The sequence below is a fragment of the Parasteatoda tepidariorum genome, chromosome X1 (assembly GCF_043381705.1).
Source record: "Parasteatoda tepidariorum isolate YZ-2023 chromosome X1, CAS_Ptep_4.0, whole genome shotgun sequence".
Lineage (NCBI taxonomy): Eukaryota > Metazoa > Arthropoda > Arachnida > Araneae > Theridiidae > Parasteatoda > Parasteatoda tepidariorum.
In genome coordinates this window covers 53,289,800-53,308,508 of record NC_092214.1, presented here as the reverse complement: position 1 = coordinate 53,308,508, position 18,709 = coordinate 53,289,800, and the positions used below count along the sequence as shown (strand labels likewise).

Sequence of the window (18,709 nt, the reverse complement as noted above, 5' to 3'; positions counted from 1 at the left end):
CGTACTTTCACAATTCAGACATTGTGAACCTGTTGTCTGGCGTAAAAGCAAACGAAAAAAAAAAAGAAAGAAAAAAAATAGAGGTGGATTTGAAGTGAAAATATTTATTTGCCCATTCAATTAATCTTGTAAATTTTTATTTATTATGTCTAAACAAAAACAATACAAACAAGCCTTTTAGAAATCCCAAGTCCAGACGCTGCAAATATCTCGATTCTTATTCACGCGAATAAGCATCGATTTTCGTAATTACCTGATTTAAAATATGCGCTTTGCAATTCTTATTTACGCTATTTAAACATCGTACATTATGATTCTTATTTACGAGATTTAAAAATCCAATATAGCGTTTTGTATTTAAGCATTTTTAAAATCGCAATTTTATTATTAAACATCGATTTTCGTATGTACCCGATTTAAAAGTTAAACGATGCGATTCTTATTCAGACGATTTAAAATATCGTACACCGCTATTCTTATTTACGAGATTTAAAAATTCAATATAGCGATTTAAAAAGTATGTATCGTGATTTGTATTTACGTGATCTAAAAATTATGCATGATTTGTATTTTCGCATTTTTTAAAATTTGATATAGAGTTTCATATTCATGTGATTTAAAAGCGTCATATCGGGATTCATAATCTCTCCATTTAAAATCATGCATGTGATTCATATTCATACAATTTTAAAATTAATCATCGGGATTTATAATCATATGGCTTACAAGTTTAAAAATCACACTTTTTTTGTATATAAGTATATATATATAGATATTCATTCTTGGATTTCCCCTTTTTTACTTTCTGACTACTCTCATCACTGTAGGTTACTCTTTATTATAATACTTTATTACAAAACAATATTTAAACTTTAAAAAAAATGCTGAAAGATATTTTTCTAGAATATACTTAATCAAAAATCTGGCTAAACATTCAGCCAGCAAAATATTCGGCAAAGGGTCCAATATGGAATAGTGGTCGAATATTTGTTACATCCCTTTTAAAAATAATACTCATTAGTTGATGAAATGTAATCTAACTTCTTTCATCATTACGATAGTAAAACTCTTATTAATATTTCATTTGACTGCTTAAAATTATTTCATACTTATTGAGGTACCTAGTTATTATTTTCTTTTTTACAAATACTACAAATATATAGGCTCTAGCAAAAATATTAAACGTACAAAATAATCTCATAAAATTTCTTGCAAAAAACATAATTTTTGTGTAGGATTGACAGTTAAGGAAATAATAAACGATGCAAAGAAGGTAAAAGAAAGAATCCTATCTTTCCTAAGTTTTCCTGATACATCTAAAAAAATACAGATACAAACAAAAAATATTTTTCATTCAAATAAACTTCAAACATAAAATTTTTCGTCAAAAATTATATGAAGCATTTTTTAAGAGAAGCTCTTTCAACCTTTACTTTCATAAACTATTTAAGTAAAACATTTCCACAACAGCTCATTGGGGGCCAGGTAGTTTATGGAGGCTACTTAGGTGACCAACAGTGTGATTATGGCAATGTGGTCAGCTTTGTGCAAACTGCCTTTACTCTACAGACAAGCAGCAACTCACCAATCTGAAGCTGGGTGGGCTTCAAACTGTTATTGAGGATCCTAAACTATTGGTTTTTACAGATAATTTTTTTTAATAGTTGAAATGAATAGTTTTGTGAGCATAAACTTCTATTGTAACACTCAAGTTTTTAGATATTTAAAGAGTGCTGCAAAATATTTTTCAACTATTTCACCTCTTTTTTCGTAATTTTCATTTCTTAATCATAAAGTAAATTAATCAGACTTAAAAAGACAAACTGTAACTTGGTTAGAAAATTCATATCGTATACTTCTTACTTTTAATATATTTTTCCAGAGCTTATAGGTTTTGAGATATTGAGGGAAAAATTTTGAAAAAGATATTTTAATGTTTTCCCAACTCTATTTACATAGCATTCCTCCATAAATTTTGATTGTAATAGAAAAATGATTCAAGTAATTTAATCAAAAATTGATTGCCGTTCATTTTCAACATTAAACTTTTTGCTAAGACTAATTAGTTTTCTTTGCTAATTCATAAAGCATACTATGAAAAAAAAAATGCTTTACTGCTCCCTTAAATATTTTCTATTTATTGCTAGTCACTAAAATACAGTACAGAACCCGTTATCCGGAATTCAGAAAACCGGAAAACCAAAAAACCGGAACGAAATTCAAAAAATTTTCCCGCCATTTTTTAAATTTTTTTTTGTTGTTTTCCTCATAAAATTTTGGGATTTTTCTTTCTTTTTTGAAAGATGTTTACCTTACAATTATTTTGGAAATAATCACTAGTGTATTACTTCATTATTTTTTCTTCTTTTTAAGATTATTACCAAATATTTTTTTTTCAGTTGGGTTTAACAGTAAAAAAAAAAAACGGCTTTTTGTAGCGATTCAGAAAACCGGAAAAATCAGCTATCTGGAATAGCGATGGTCCCGATAGTTCCAGATAATCAGTTCCCTACTGTATTAATAATGAGAGTTTCTTTTGGAACAAATTTTAGATAATGCATTTTGTGTTTGTAGTGTGGTAGAAGAAAACTCTTTAATCCTAGAAAAAAATTTTGTAATAGAAAAATGCTTTAAGTAGTAAATAAAATTGTATTTTATTTTCTGTATTACAAATTTTTTGTTAAAATCTAAACTTTCAATATAATTATAAAAAAATATATTAATGCTACTTATTTTTTTCATGGCTTATTTTTTTAACTATGAATCTTCTGAAAAATGTCAGTTAAGTTTTCTGCAGATTATTCTTTACACTAAACTTCTTAAAACTAACAGTTGTAGTAGTAATTGTTATAAACTTAAAAGGAACCTTTAAATACACTCTCTAGAAACATCAGTTGGGTCATCATACTTCTAATACTTCAGTGGTAGGTAATCTAAGACCCACTCAACAACTCTGCCAAATTTCAAAATGATTTTTTTTATTTTTCTGTTATCATCTAGACAATAAAGCTATTTTTATGAGAGTTGTTTAGCTCTGATTACAGAAGGGGCGCAAAGATATTTCTTCAGACAGGCCACATTCTTAACAATTATTAGTTAAAATATTTTATATAAATCAGTTAAAACAATATTTTGTAATGATACTGATTGACTAAATACTTAAAAGCCAATCTATGTTGTATACAACATAATCTATTGGTTTTTAAGCTTAGTAGCTTAAAGTGTTAACAATATTTTCTGGGGAAAAAATTACATTTAATTTTATTTTTATAATTATTATTTCAAGTCAATAAGAATATTTAAGAATACATTATGTAATATAAAATTTTATAAGCAAAAAACTGAATAAAACAGAAAATCTTTTGACAAATTCTTTTATTTTGTTTTATAAATCGAATTTTACAAGAACACAATAAATTATTCAACACTTAAAATGTAGTATTAAAATTTGTATTTATAAGAAATAAAACTAAGGATGATAGAAGTTTTGTTAAATAACTGATGAAATATTAATACTCTTTAAGAAAACAGCACGTATCCTTTAGATGAATTTTCACACAACTGATGGACTTGACATTGCTTCGATTTCTGACCTGAACCAAGATTGTAAGAATAATTTTAAAATAGATTGTTTTTATAGAGAAAAATTATATATTTTATAAAGAACTAAAATTGTTAAGAAGCAAAATTTAAAATAATAGGAGATTGAAAAAATTTAAATAAGGGCCAGCCAAAAATGTAAGCAAATTGTGGCAGAAAATTTTACAGTATAGATATATTTCTTTGTTTTAAAACAATAACCCCAAAGAGGTAAGCAAGAGATAAGAAAAACAGCTAAAAGAAGCATCATGCATGGGAAAATAATAAATTAATAAAGATTTTTCTAAAATTAAGAAAACCCCTAAAAAAAATGCTAAATAATTTATTTTAAATTATTAATTCAGACACGGATTCTCTATCTTAAAAATAATTAGATAATGCATTTTTGTAGTTCTAAGTACATCATTGAAAAAACTATAATGACTTTGATTTTAGAATTTTTATAAAATTAAACACAGAAAGGAAAAATTAAAAAAATGCTTTTAAAGATTTATTATATAAGAACTGAGAGTATTGATACACATTTCATAATTTTTTTTAAAAATAAAATTTTTATCGATAAAAAAAATATAACTGTCATAAAAACAGGAAGGATTTTCTTAAAATTTATAAAAAACAAAAACTGTATACTTATATGATGATTTTAGGTACCTTAAACTCAAATGTAAAGTAGATCAAGCGAGTGGGTTAAGGACAGTTTTATATTTAAAGCTGATAAAATATGCATTATAAAGACAAATACTTTTATTACTCTACATTATACGATTATTAAAACCCTGTTGCTAAGGCTTCTAAATAAAAAAGTAGCAAACCATATATTTTTGTGTATAATAGGGGTGCACAACCATTTTGAGCGAAGGGTCACAAGCACAGCTGATTGACCAATGAAGGACCGCAACATCATTGTTCTAGGCAATTAATTCTTTTTATCAGTTAACCTTGTAATATGTTTGCATAAAATTAAGTACTTTCAAATGTTTAAAATTAGAAACTGCAAAACTGATTATTTAGAAAATAAATTCAGATAAATTGAAATGATTAAAAATTACGAGAAAATTCATGTTCTTTTTTATCACATTACATAATACAAAAGTCTATTTAAACAAAAATTTTAACATTAAAAAATTTGTTCACAGAACTAAATTTATAAAANATATATAGATTTATATATATATATTCTTGTCATTGATTTTGTCTAAATATCTTTCAAAAACACTTGTGTCTAAAAATTTAAAGTGCAGAGTGGCATGAGCCTGTTCAGTCTAAACTTTCAAATTGCTGAAAATGCTTTATCATAATTAATGTGGGTGAAAATTATGACAAAGACTGGTCACATTAACAAAGGGAAAAATAGTTAGAGCCTGCTCAAACTATGTGTTTAATCTGTGGCAAGAATTTAAACCAAGTGAAGATGCTAACAAAATGCTCAGTTCAGAATTACGAAAGTTTATAGGGTTAAAAGTGATTAAAATTAAAACAAAACCCTTTCAGCTTAAAGACTGCTCCTTAATTTTGGACACGAAAAATTCATTTTGCAAAACAGTCTTCCGACAGAAGCTGTTGTTGGGGCTAGCATAACACTTAGGGCAAATAACTTAATCAGTTTGGGAATTTGCCTCAGATGGTGCTCTTCCTTTCCTGATTTTTAAATTGCGTGAATAAAAATTGCTAGGTTTAATTTTTAAATTGCGTGAATAAAAAAATGCGATGTGTGGTTTTTAAATCACGTGAATACGAATATAGATGGGTGACTTTCTAAATTGAGAGAAGACTCACAACATATAATTTTAAAACGCATGAATATGAATCTTTATGTGTGGTTTTTAAGTCATGTGAATATGAATCGTAGTGTATGATTTTTGAATTGCGAGAAGAGTAACAATGTATGATTTTTTAAACGCCAAAATATAAAACTCGATTAACCTCGTTAATACGAATCGCGACGAATGTTTTTTAAAAATCTTGTTAACATGCCATGTGCGATTTTTAGATTGGGTGAATATGAATTATGATGTGTAACTTCTAAATTGTGAGAAGAATCAAAACTTATGACTTTTAAAACATGTTAAATTTGAATAAGAATAGGTTGGGAATATGTTGTTAAACTTGCTCGTGTTCATGGGACTAAAGAATTATTCATGTGTATTGAATTATTTTACTGCAAAAGGGACCACGCTTCATATAAATTTTACACATCATTTGTTTTTGATTCTCTCTGGGAAGGTGCCGATTTTGCTAAGACATGTAATCACTTTTTAAGTTACAAAATAATTTAAAACAGATTTAAATTTCACGAGTTGTGTAATATATTGTATTAAAATATCAGGATATTGAAAATCACAAGTAAAAATGCTGCAATAACAGTCAAAAAAGAAAATTTTCCTAAAAACTCTTATATTTATGTTAAAATTGGCACAAATAGAACACATAAAATGTGATTATTTTAAAGCGCTATTCAAAACTCGCGTGACGTGAAATTAAAGTATTTAAAATAGCAGAATTTTTTAAATCACAGGGAAAATCGCAGTACTAACTACCTGAAAAATATTTAAATTCTTTTATATTTACAATGAAATCGGCATAAATAAGCTGCATTAAAAGTGATGTATTTAAAAGCGGGATTCAAAATTAAAGTGTTGTAATAGCGTATAAAAAAATATCGGGACTTCAAAAACCTTGTAGAAAGACACAGCAATAATTTCCAAAATAACGATTGATAAATAATTTGATTTGGCATAATATCGGCACAAATAAACCATGTTAGAAAATAGCTATCTAAACGAGTGATTCGTTACTCGCGATTTTAAAAACCACGCGGAAATGCATAGCAATAACTGCCTAAAAAACGATGAAAAATCATTTAGATTTGTGATGAAGTTTACCCAAATAAAGCGTATTATAACTTTTAAGACGATAAAATATAGTTAAAAAATCGAGCTTTCAGAAACTACGTGAAAATGGGTAGCAATAACTATTGAAAAGTTATTGGATTTACGACAAAATCGGCACACCCGAAGAACGTTAAATGTGATATAGTGTATCATAATAATGCTGTTTAAAATTATCCGAATTTTCGAAACTATGCATAAATCCATAGCGTCTACCCATACAATGCATGTAACCATCAAAAAACTGCATTGATTGAGATTGGGTACATCCAAAAACTTAAATGTGCAATTTCAAATTTTGCTTACTTAAAATAAAAAAAACCCCCATTTTGTTCAGGTTGCTGCTGCGGGCCGCACATCGAGAGTTGGTGGGCTGCAGATTGTGCACCCCTAGTGTACAGCATTACAAAAAGTTCCATACATTTTCAATGTTGCGATTTTTGGTTTTATAACACAGCCGAAAATATTATAATTCATTTAAAATCCTATTTTTTTCAATGTGAGTGTTCTCCAGTAAATAATGTGCAGCAAATTTGCCAGGTTTCTAAAGGTGTATATCACTTTTACAGTAAAGACATTGCACTTTAGTTTTTACTAACAAATTTATAAAAGTATACTTTGAACATTTAAAACAAAATATTTAGTTCCTGTAAATCTCATAAATTCTTTATTTCATTATAACTTTAGGCCACATAAAAATATAGAAGAAGGTTTAAGAGGGTTGTTATTATCTTTGTCAATAAAAGTTCAGCTTCTAATTGAGGATTATTCGTATTAAGATGTTGATTTTCAACCAAAAATAAATATGGAAAACATAAAAAGTAAAGTAAAGAATTTTTAATCTTTTACTATTTTCTGGTGTATTCAACTGTTGTTATATGTCGATTATGAATTGAAAGACCCAAAAATACAAGCAAACTAATTTTAAAAAAAATGTTTAACAAAGAAGTAGAGATAATTGTTGGGTATAATGGCACAAGAAAGAGTAGGAACTGGCAGTATTGAGATAACTTTTATAACATTATGAATTGGAAAAACAGTGATGAAATGGAGTTAAAAGCCTGACAAAAGAAAAAAACAAACAGCAGAAAGCTCACAGGGGTCCCTCAAGGTCATGGGTTGATAGAATAGGCTGAGAAATATAATGGTACAAGAGCCAGCATGCCAAGTTAAACAGCAACATATACTCAAGAGAAACTGATAAATGGAGCTATAAACTAAATCTGACATACAAAAATGATAAAAAGAAACATTCTTAGAACTCTTTAAGACTGCAGGATCTGTGATTTCTTGAAGAAGGAAATATAGGATAATAATAGATTTAAAAACAGTGGCAACTTCAAATGCAATAGGGCGTTGTTGATATCAGTAATAAAAAGTATTATAAATATTTTAGACTGCATGTAAAAACTTATATCACAGATCTCGCATAATGCATATAAGAGTGATAAAGTTTCCCTCAAAATTGTTATAGTTATGGAAAACACTTTAAGTCAAAATTATAATAAAAATCTCAGACAAGTTTTTATATTATGCAATATATAGACACAGCAATAATTTCCAAAATAACGATTGATAAATAATTTGATTTGGCATAATATCGGCACAAATAAACCATGTTAGAAAATAGCTATCTAAACGAGTGATTCGTTACTCGCGATTTTAAAAACCACGCGGAAATGCATAGCAATAACTGCCTAAAAAACGATGAAAAATCATTTAGATTTGTGATGAAGTTTACCCAAATAAAGCGTATTATAACTTTTAAGACGATAAAATATAGTTAAAAAATCGAGCTTTCAGAAACTACGTGAAAATGGGTAGCAATAACTATTGAAAAGTTATTGGATTTACGACAAAATCGGCACACCCGAAGAACGTTAAATGTGATATAGTGTATCATAATAATGCTGTTTAAAATTATCCGAATTTTNAAATTTAAAAAAAAACATGCTGTTTAAAACTCTTTTTGGGAGAAGTTATGGTTTGGACAGGCTAGGTGATAATTAGCTATATGAATCTTCTTATTTTTGAAGCAGAGCTTGTTATAACACTAAGATACTGAAATGAAGTTCATGAACTAACTGTTTGCTTCCCTTAATGTGCTGTAGATGTACTTCTTTAAAGATAAAAAGTGTATGCAAAGGAATGCTATATCTTATGTCTTCTGTACAGAACAAGGTAATCTCAACAAAACATTTTAACGCCTTATTTACATTATATATTCCTCAATTTATATTAGGAAACATTGAAATCTCTGTCACTTATGCAAAGAAAATACTATAAAATGCTGTGCGAGTTATAATTTTATTTTAAAAAATGATTTGCCTAGTTCAGACTTCAGAAAAATACTACAGAAATAAATACTTCAGAAAAAAGTAACAATAACAAGAAGGAAATACATTGTGTTCCATGAATAACTATAGACAATTGAAAATATTTGTTTTCTAAAGATAGTTAAGTATAAAACTTAAAAAATTAAATTATGAAAAGAAAAATTATTTTAGATAATGTATGAGTAAACCGATTTACATAAAAACAAATATTTAGCTTGACTTGTTCTGAGAAACCTACTTGCAAATGAAAAAGAGCATAGAATTCAAATTTCAAACATGTGTAGAATTGAAACTGTGGGACATATATGTCAAAATTTAACATCCATTATATTTTATGTTACTTTAGCATGAAGAATATCAGTAACTAGATTGACTGTTCTTTGAATAAAACATAATGAATATAATAGATTAGTTTTATGATAGTAATATATAAGCACCAAAAGGAAATAAAATGCAATTAAAGTTTAAGTATGCATCACTTTCTTAAAGACACAAAAGAAAATCAAATTACATAGATCAGATACAAATTTTAAAGGGAAGAAAATATATATATTTTTACATAAAACACTAGCACATAGTAAAAACTAGAAAAAATGAAATTAAGAAATATACATTTAACACATATGATTGAAGCATGTACCTCAATTTTTAAAGTGCTTATAATAGGGAAACATGAAAAAAGGATAAGTAAAAGAATCAATGGTATGTGCCAACAAGCTTCATTAAGGCTAGCCCTACATGTCATAAAGAACAAAAAGATTTAGAAAGGGAAGGTAAAAAAAATGGAAACTCTAACCTGGCTGGATTAGTGTTGCCCATGGAATTATAGGAGCTGCCGACTTGCGCACGAGTGGGAAAGCTGACACCATTACCCAAGCTGTAGCAAAAAAGTTATCACTGACAATGCTATTATGAACTAAAAACTTAACATTTAACAGTTTTTCTTAGCCTAATGAATTAGCTGAAAAAACTTAAAGTCATAACTTTTCAATTTCTCCTCAAACAATAATTTGAAAAGAAACCAAGATAATGATATTTCATGAAGTATTCTGTTAATATTAAAAGATATAATGCTAAAAATAACTATATTGGTTTAATTACAACTTAAATTTGTGAAAATAATTTGATATTACTCTTTCCCTATAAAGTATTTGCAAATCAAACTAGTATCAACCCCAGGAATTTTTTTTCAGACACTGATTTATTTTATTACTGAATGTTTCATAAACTAATATATAGATATTCAATTAAAACATATCTTGCATTTTTAGTAACGAAAAACATTAATTGTTCTTAGTTAAAAAGTTAAGATTACTTTTTTTAAGCACTGAAAGAATTTTAATATGCTAATTTCAAAAGAACAGAGAAGTATAAGATTTAGTTGAAAGGAAAAATATTAGTTTATGAGTATAATTATTACATTGAGAATGAAACTTATAGAAAACAATTAATGATAAAACTGTGGTTATAGACAGCTGAAAAGGCAAATCACTGTTCCAACCCCAATGATTAGAATAAAGAAGAATGTGATAGCAAAAGATTTAGAAGTAAAATAAAGTAAAATCAGAAGTGAAAGTAATAACAGGAATGTTTTTTGAATACCCGATTCCACCAAAGAAAAAAAAAGTCATACAGCTTTTCATAAATTCATCAAATGTTTTGAAATAATCACGAAAGACCAAGATAAACCAACACTTCGCCCCCATTTTTATTTAATTTCAAAAAGGTTTTACAAGCTTGTAACTGAGGGGGATATAAAATAAAACTTACAATGGCTTAACTTTTCACCAAAAAAATAGGCTGTATATAAATTCATTAAATACAAAATACTAGAAATCACTGTGTTTATAAATATAAACTTAAGTATGAATTTTTTCGTGTATAATCTGAATTATGAAATTACAGTATAGATATTGAGTAATACTAAGCTTGAAACTAAGGATTTAAAGTCAATAACTTTAAGCAGCATTCATATATGAAATTTTTGTTACATATTGCAATTTTGATCTCAATCTTAATTATTAAAGTTTAATGAAATGACACTTGATAGAAAAAAATTAATGCACTTTACGAAAACAAAGATAAGCAGAATTTAGATTTCATAAAAAATGATAAATAACTTATCATGAACAAAACGGGTTACATGTCAAAACTCAGAAAGCGTAATAAAAAGAGTTTGTCAACAATTATTTGAGAAAACTTCATAATACTACTTTGGCTCATAATAATTATTAGTTAGATTGCAAGATGTAAGGTAGTGAGGACATATCACATGACAGACTTACAACAAACAGCATGGTAAAGAGAAACATTTGTTTTGCAGAACATGTTGTAATTTAAATTTTATGTTTTTTGCTAACTAACAAGTGACTAATGGTCAGTCAAGTTTTTACTGACTTACTGCAGGAACATAATTAGTTGCTTGCTGTATTAAGATTATTCCTTTTAAACACAAGCCTATATGATGGGTAAGATGAGTATGAGACATTAGAGAGAAATCAGTAATGGCCATTCTTAATATATACTGAGTGTCCACAATTTAAGTTCAGATTTGTGAGCAGTTAAAATCAAACACTATGCAGAATTTTATGAGAAATAAGTAATGACATAAATAATTAATGGAAATTTTTCTAGTTAAAAAATTAGTAACAAAAAAGACTAATAGATGGTGCTTCTCTAAACAACTTAACCTTTTAGATCCCTAAGACAGGAATTCTTGAGACTTTTGCCTGCGATGATACTTCAAAAACTTGGTCTAATATGATCAAAACATGTCTATTTTTGAACTTAAAGATGGCACACCACGAGCATATAATTCTTTCCAGTACACTACTTTCAATGATTGAACACACAATTTTCTGCTTCAAGATAAAAGCAGACAATGGTGGACATCATATAAAACATGTCTAATAAATGAGGGATTTTAAGCAAACATCAAAACAGTTTGACTATCAGAGGTAAAAGTGATCAGTTGAATTAAGGCACTAAAAACATCTTTTCATCATGAATTCAAATTAATTTTGAGGCTTTCAGTTTCAACTCTCTAAGAAGCAATTGGTGAGATTCAATAGCATTTGTATCTTTTCCTGGCTTAAATGTTAATTTGCAAGCTTCAATGCTAATGCTTATTTGCAGGGCTCGAAAAAACTCAGAAATTTTACCCGTCGCCGAGGACGGCTTGTCCAACAATGTACCCATCCTCCTTTGAAACTAACCCGTAGCTTCTAAATAAATAAAAATATAATTTTCTCTTATTTATTACAAACATTTATATAAATTGCACAATGAATTAGTAGATACTAGGATTACAAATACTAGGATTACATTATACAGTAATAAAAGAAATACTAGGTTACCAATAGTAACCTAGTATTTCCTTCATGAAATAATTTCTTTCTTTTATGAAATAATTTAAATGACAAAGGTCAAGTTATCTGGAATGTCAATTTATCCGAGGGTACTGCGTTTTTTAAATGAATCAAATATGACGTTTGCCAGTTCCACAATCAAGCCAATGATTTACAGAGGTTTCTGCACAGAAATCTGAAAGGGGTTTTCCATTTAGGTAGATGTTCATAATTGCGTTTAACGCTTCTTGTTTAAGACCAGTACGTAATGTGTTTTTTTGTAAGTTCATTGCTGAAAAACCTTTTTCAACAGCTGCAATACTCCCAGACTGATAAAACATCAATTCCACCATGATCAGTATGTTGCTGTATTTCTAGATCAGAGGGTGAAGTGAGGCGCTAAACTCTTGTAAGATAACAAAAATTGAAAATGTATCACGAACATTAACGGGAAAATGGCCGTCCGCGCCGATGTTGGATTCGAGAAATTTGTTGTCCGCGAGGAATTTTTGACTGCCGAGGACGGGCGGTTTTTTGAGCTCTGCTTTTTTTATTTAATTTTTGACAAGGATATTAAAATTTATTCTAATGATAGCAGTTAAGAAATAACCTGTTTAAATACATAGTTTAATATTCTTACCTTAATAAATAAAAGTTTTTAAATATTTACGTACTTATATGTATATCTAGATTTCATCTTTTTTAGTCTACACATTCCCATTACACAGAAGATAAAACCATTAAAAACTATGTGATATTTGCAAGTTACTAAAAATAAAATGTAATATGAGCATTGCAGCTATTAAAATTTTTAAAGAGAATCAGAATAATTTCTGAAAAAGGATTTACCTCAATGGAAATTTCAATAGTTTTATTAAAAAAATACTTCAAGTATATTTATATTAAAAGTAACATGTTACGGTTAGCATTTATTCACTAGGTCTTAAAAATTATTATCCAACCCATTACTTCTTTGAAAGAAATTCTTAGATAGTTAATCTTAAAAATTTTATTTTAAGGGCACTTTAATGTAATAATTTAAAAACAAAAATTGAATTTTACATGCTAAAATGTGAAATGATATTTTCTAAATTGATCAATATTATATCTGGAGAACTAGAGGACCAGATAACATAACACTTCCCAAGTTGTTGAATAGTAAATAAAAATTAATTATTCAATTCATTAATTTTTTTTCAAACGGCAATGAAAAAAAAAATCAGTGGCAAAAATATCCCTGTAATATAATTTAACAATACCTATAGTAATCGAATTTTCGTGTAAAAAGCTCCAACTTTGATCTGCTGAAATATTTGGTGGCTCTTTACTCAAAAATAACATGAATTGCTCTTAGAAAGTATTAATAGAAGTTAATAATTTTGAGCTAAATTTAAGTTAACAGAAATGAAAACCAAAAAAAAAAAATTATCAAAAAACTATTAATTATTAATAAAAAATATCATATTTAATTCTTAATTATATTTATGCGTTATGTGACACAATAGTTATAGAATTGAGCAAAACTTTACAACTATTCTATCAATTTCTGCGTTCCGTTTCTGGTAATGAAAATATTTAAAAATCATCACTTTTAACAAACAAATTTTGCAACTATTTTACTTTTAGTACACAAATGCAAAATATTAACTTATCACAAGAAATTTGAGTGACTTACATAGAATTAGTAAATATATGAAAGTATGGTTAAGGAATTCTGCAGGATAATTTAGTTACCCAAAGATATATAAGATTAAATTTGAATAATTCAGGGTAACTTGGTAAGTTGCTGATATGTCTTATTTTTTTGTGGAAAAGTAAAGACGAAGTTTTTTGCACATTTTTCACAGAGCTTCTCTTGTTTTCCTAACAAAGGAACTTTAAATTTTTGCCATAAAAGACTAAAAGAAAGAAAAAATTACTTACACCAGCTTTAAGTAATTATTGTTTTGTTGTTGCCCCTCGTCACTTTTGTTATTGCTTTCTTTATCTCTGACAGCTTCAATTGCAAGAAATACTTTTAGGTGTTTCACCTAATCATTGAATTTTGAAGCTTTTTAAGTTTTCCCAATCATAAGCAATTTCAACCAACAGTGTAATTTATATGATGGAAATACTTTACAGAATATATTTTTATAAGATAATTTGTTTCTTTAATTTTTTTAAAAAATCTCAATTTAAAATATGTAGACTTAAATTAAATAAACACAAATAATACTCTAATTAAAGCAGAGTAACAGGATTCTGGTTGCTTGTGTACTGAGAACAGTCCAGAAAACTGGCTGCTTGAGTGCATTTATTTCTAACACTAGACGACACTACACAATGGCAGTAAGACAGGATGAATATCAAATAAAAAGTAATCAAGTTTACAAATTAAGAAAATTTCATTAATAAGGGAAAATGATCAATAAATTTCAGTTTGAAAAGCTTGTGACAGTTACCATACCAAGTTATGATAACTTTTAGGTCAGTTACAGGGTAAAATAGTAACATTGGAATGTGGATAGATAGGGAATGAATCTGAAAGCTATGGATATGCCAGAAGGAAAGAAAGTGCCTAACTTTTATGGTAAAGTGTAAGTTTTACTACTGTCAAAACTATTGGCTCTTTAAAGGATTATGTTATGGTGTAATTAAAAGTGCATAATTAAAAGAGCAATCTCACAGAATATTTTTTGGACTATTGTCCAAAAAATGTTGTGTGAAATTGTAATTAAGATAACTCAAGCCATGGAGATAGCTTTTAATGATATATAGAAAATAATTACATAAATTTAACAATAAGAAAATCATCTTAATATGAAAACAAAATTAAAAAAAATTCAGATATGCAACATGCTTCTTCCCTAAACCTTGAAGAAATTATTAATGTTATAGGGTTTCTTATCTAGCAAATAAATGATTTGATATGAATAAATGTCCCAATAAATATAAAACATACTGAAAGGGTTATTTGAAATGAAATGAAAAATGTCATTTGAAATCAGATGAAAAATGATTGTAGAACTAAACTTAAAAGTGATTTTAAAAATATTTTTGCATGTTGAGGATGAGACTAAAATAAATTTTTAAATTACCACAGATTAAATATGTTGAATGTAAAAATAGACAGTAAAATGGTTAAAATGCAATTAGCTAATGAAGCTTCTATATCAACTGTGTTACAAAGCTTACCTAAGAAAATTAACTCGAGAAATGAAATTAAAGATGCGATTTGTTATTGATTTTGACCCGTTAAACTCTGGACAAAAAAGTCTCAGTATAAAATCAAAAGTATAATTAATTATAAAGGTCTATATTTGTGTGATAAGAGTCTTTATTTGTGTGATTTATCATTTAGTTTAGACTGGTTAAAAGATTTTAAACTAAATTGTCATAAAAAAAATTTTAAATTGTGAAAGAGAGTTAAAATTATAAAACTTCTATTGAACATTACCTATATTAACTGAATATGCTGATGAAATTGAAAAAAATAGTTAAAATTTTTAAAACTAAGGTTATATTAAAAGAAAACATTAAACCTAAATTAAAGAAATCTAGACTTGTTTCATGCACATTAGTCTCATGTAAAATGAATAGTCAGTGTGCTACCACAATAGTACCAGTTCTTAAACCTATTGATTTAGAAAAAAAAATTGTGGAGATTTTGTAATAACTGTCAATCTATTGGTAAATGTTATCTTCAACTAGGTGTTGAGGATATTTTTAAAATAATTGCAGATTGTATAATGCATTTTCTAAAATTGACTTTTTATAAGTATATTTACGTATGGAACTAAATGACAACATATTAAACTAGAATATATCTGAAACTTTATTATTAATAGATTATACTTTGGAATAAAATCTGCACCAGCAATTTAACAGAGAGTAATGGATCAAATATTTAGAGATATTCCATGTAAGGTTGTCTGTGTTAAAATCCAACATTCAATCCATGCATTAAAATCCACCCATATGGTTTTTACATCTAAAATTAATTATAGATAAACACAATTTATAAAAAAAAAGTAACGACCATAGTACAACAAAAATGGACTTTTTATTAAAGTATTTTTAAAATTTAATTATTGAATGGATGCTAAGTATTGAATATTTTAAAAGTTATAAAATATTTATTAATACAATAGATAAATATTTAAGTTTAAATCAACACTATCTATAATAACAAAATAAGTAAGTAACTTACTTGTAGCAAGAGCAAATTTGAATTATTGTTTTAAGCCCTTTCTATACCAATTCAGCAAATATTTTATTTTTCTCAAAGAGTTGTAAGATATCCACTATTAACATTAGATCAACATACTTTACCAGACTCATTAGATTAATAACTTTAGGTTCTAAAATATGACTTTTTCACAAATATTACAAAGAAAAATAATTATATATATATATATAACTCAAATATTTCATCTGCATCACAAAAGTATGTACTTAATAGAGTAACACAAGTAAGAATGAAACAAATATAATAGAAATGTGAACACTTAATTAATAACCCAATAGAAACTTTATGAAATCTATTAAAGTAACTGCAGGTGATACAAATAAACCATCAGCTATTTAAACATAGCAAGAAACAAGTTGTATTGACACTAGGAAAAGGCACCATCAGCCGTGATGAGGTCTTGGAATAAGTAAGCATATTTAATCACTGGAGATAGTCATTAGTTTGTAATGATCCTCTCAATTTCATAATGAATGATAATAACAATAAACAAACTCTGATAAAGAAATTAAACAGCATTAGAATATAAATTTTCCCTATTAGTGGGTCAAAAAATGCGATGAATAGTACACATCATTCTCTAATGTTGAATTACAATAAAAAGAAAAGAAAAAAATTCACTCCTTATATTTTCAAACTTGAAGTATTAATACTAAAATACAAGATTGAATTTCTACCTTTCTCTCTCTATGTAATATATATTTAATTTACTATTATATCACTTCTATTATATTTACTTTTCCACACTAATGAATGTACCATTCTTTAGTGAAAATTATTTGCCTTCCATTGATATAAGTACCTTTTTACTGACTACAAAGTTTAAAAATTTGCAATTTCAACCCCTTGTCATCATTTCTGAATTTCTTTTCTAGAATTCAGTAGCAATAATCACCATAGGCTTCTTGATTTATGAATAAAATAATAGCATATGTTTTGTCCCAATATAACAGCAAAGCAATACTAAATTTTGGTGCAAATACGTCAGAAATTTTGGACATTCCTTTTATTTTAGAATTAACATAGCCAACCAAAATCTAGTAATTTCAATTTAAATTTCTAAATATGTATTAACAAAACATTATTGAAAAAAAAAATTGAGATTTTTCAGGAAAAAAAACCTTTTTCAATCTTTTTTAACTACATAACTTTAATTTTTTAGCCAAGTATTTTAAATTTCAGAGGATGAAGGTACTTTGTGATAACCTTTCAGTTTTTCTTTTGGAAAGATAGAAAGTTAAAAATGCATCTGGCATAAAAGAACCAATGAGTACTCTCTGAAAACTTTGCTTTCACCAGCATATTTAAAACGTTAGAAATATATAAATTTTGCCAATTGGAAGCTAGTCAACAAGAAATAATCATTGCCAACCGAAAAGCTTTAAAAATAATTTTTTCACTTAAATTTAGAATCTCCATCCACTTATTTAGCCAAATTTAATGATCAATATCATTCAAGTCATACTGTCGAAAATGTTAAAACATATCACAAGATTATAGTAAATTAAACCAAATAATAATAAAATGTTTAGCTTAACATACTTCTGCAAGAAATTGACGTTTTCTTTAAATCAAAAATAACATTATTTTGACCACCATCATATGCCAAGTGATCAGTAAAAAAAAGTTGACAGTGACACACAAAAATATACATTTAAGTTAATGGGGAAAACTCAGCATTCATGGAACTTTTAATTTTAATTATGTTATGTATTTCTAATAGAACACAATGGATGATAAGAAAAACAAGGTGTACAGCTTGGAAAGCTAAAATATTTCTGCAAGTCCATCAATATCACACCAATGACCTTCTCAAAATATTTCAAACCGTTTTCTATCATAAATTTATTTCATATCAAAAATTACGGATCGTTAAGAGGAAAACCCCCAGTTTTCTGACTACATTAGTGTAATATTTTCTGCAATGAGCACTATACTACTCTAAGGACATGAACAAAATTAAATGAAATGTAATTATTAGGTCTGATTACATTTCATTTTTAAATTAATGTTTAAACCAATCATAACAAATAGGCTTTTATCAATGACTGAAATTTTATTACCCACCTAATTATAATATTTTAATATATAAAGCATACCTGGAATGCACAGGTAGAAACCATTTTGATTTTTCTTCACCAAATATTTCAGTAAAGTTGGCACGTCTTCCCAAACTAAAACCATCTTTTTCAGGGCCAGTTCTAAAAATTGGATGCCGAAATGACTCTAAGAGAAAAAAAATATTAAATAACATAAGTCTTATAGGATTTGAAAAAAAAAAAAAAAAAAAAAAATACATACTTTTGAGTT

The 18,709-nt window shown here is 27.2% G+C and overlaps 1 protein-coding gene across 4 annotated transcripts in view; it reads right to left on the bottom strand.

Annotated features, from left to right (window-relative positions):
• LOC107450094 (palmitoyltransferase ZDHHC2) overlaps positions 1 to 18,709 on the bottom strand; it is a gene marked incomplete in the record, with an annotated part of 68,002 nt that overhangs the window by 28,177 nt on the left and 21,116 nt on the right. For 2 of the 4 annotated variants that reach the window (XM_043042121.2, XM_071187479.1), the window contains 2 exon segments: positions 9,621 to 9,701; positions 18,499 to 18,625. In XM_043042121.2, the coding sequence (XP_042898055.1) occupies positions 9,621 to 9,701; positions 18,499 to 18,625 (208 nt within the window). 4 annotated transcript variants of the gene reach the window in all.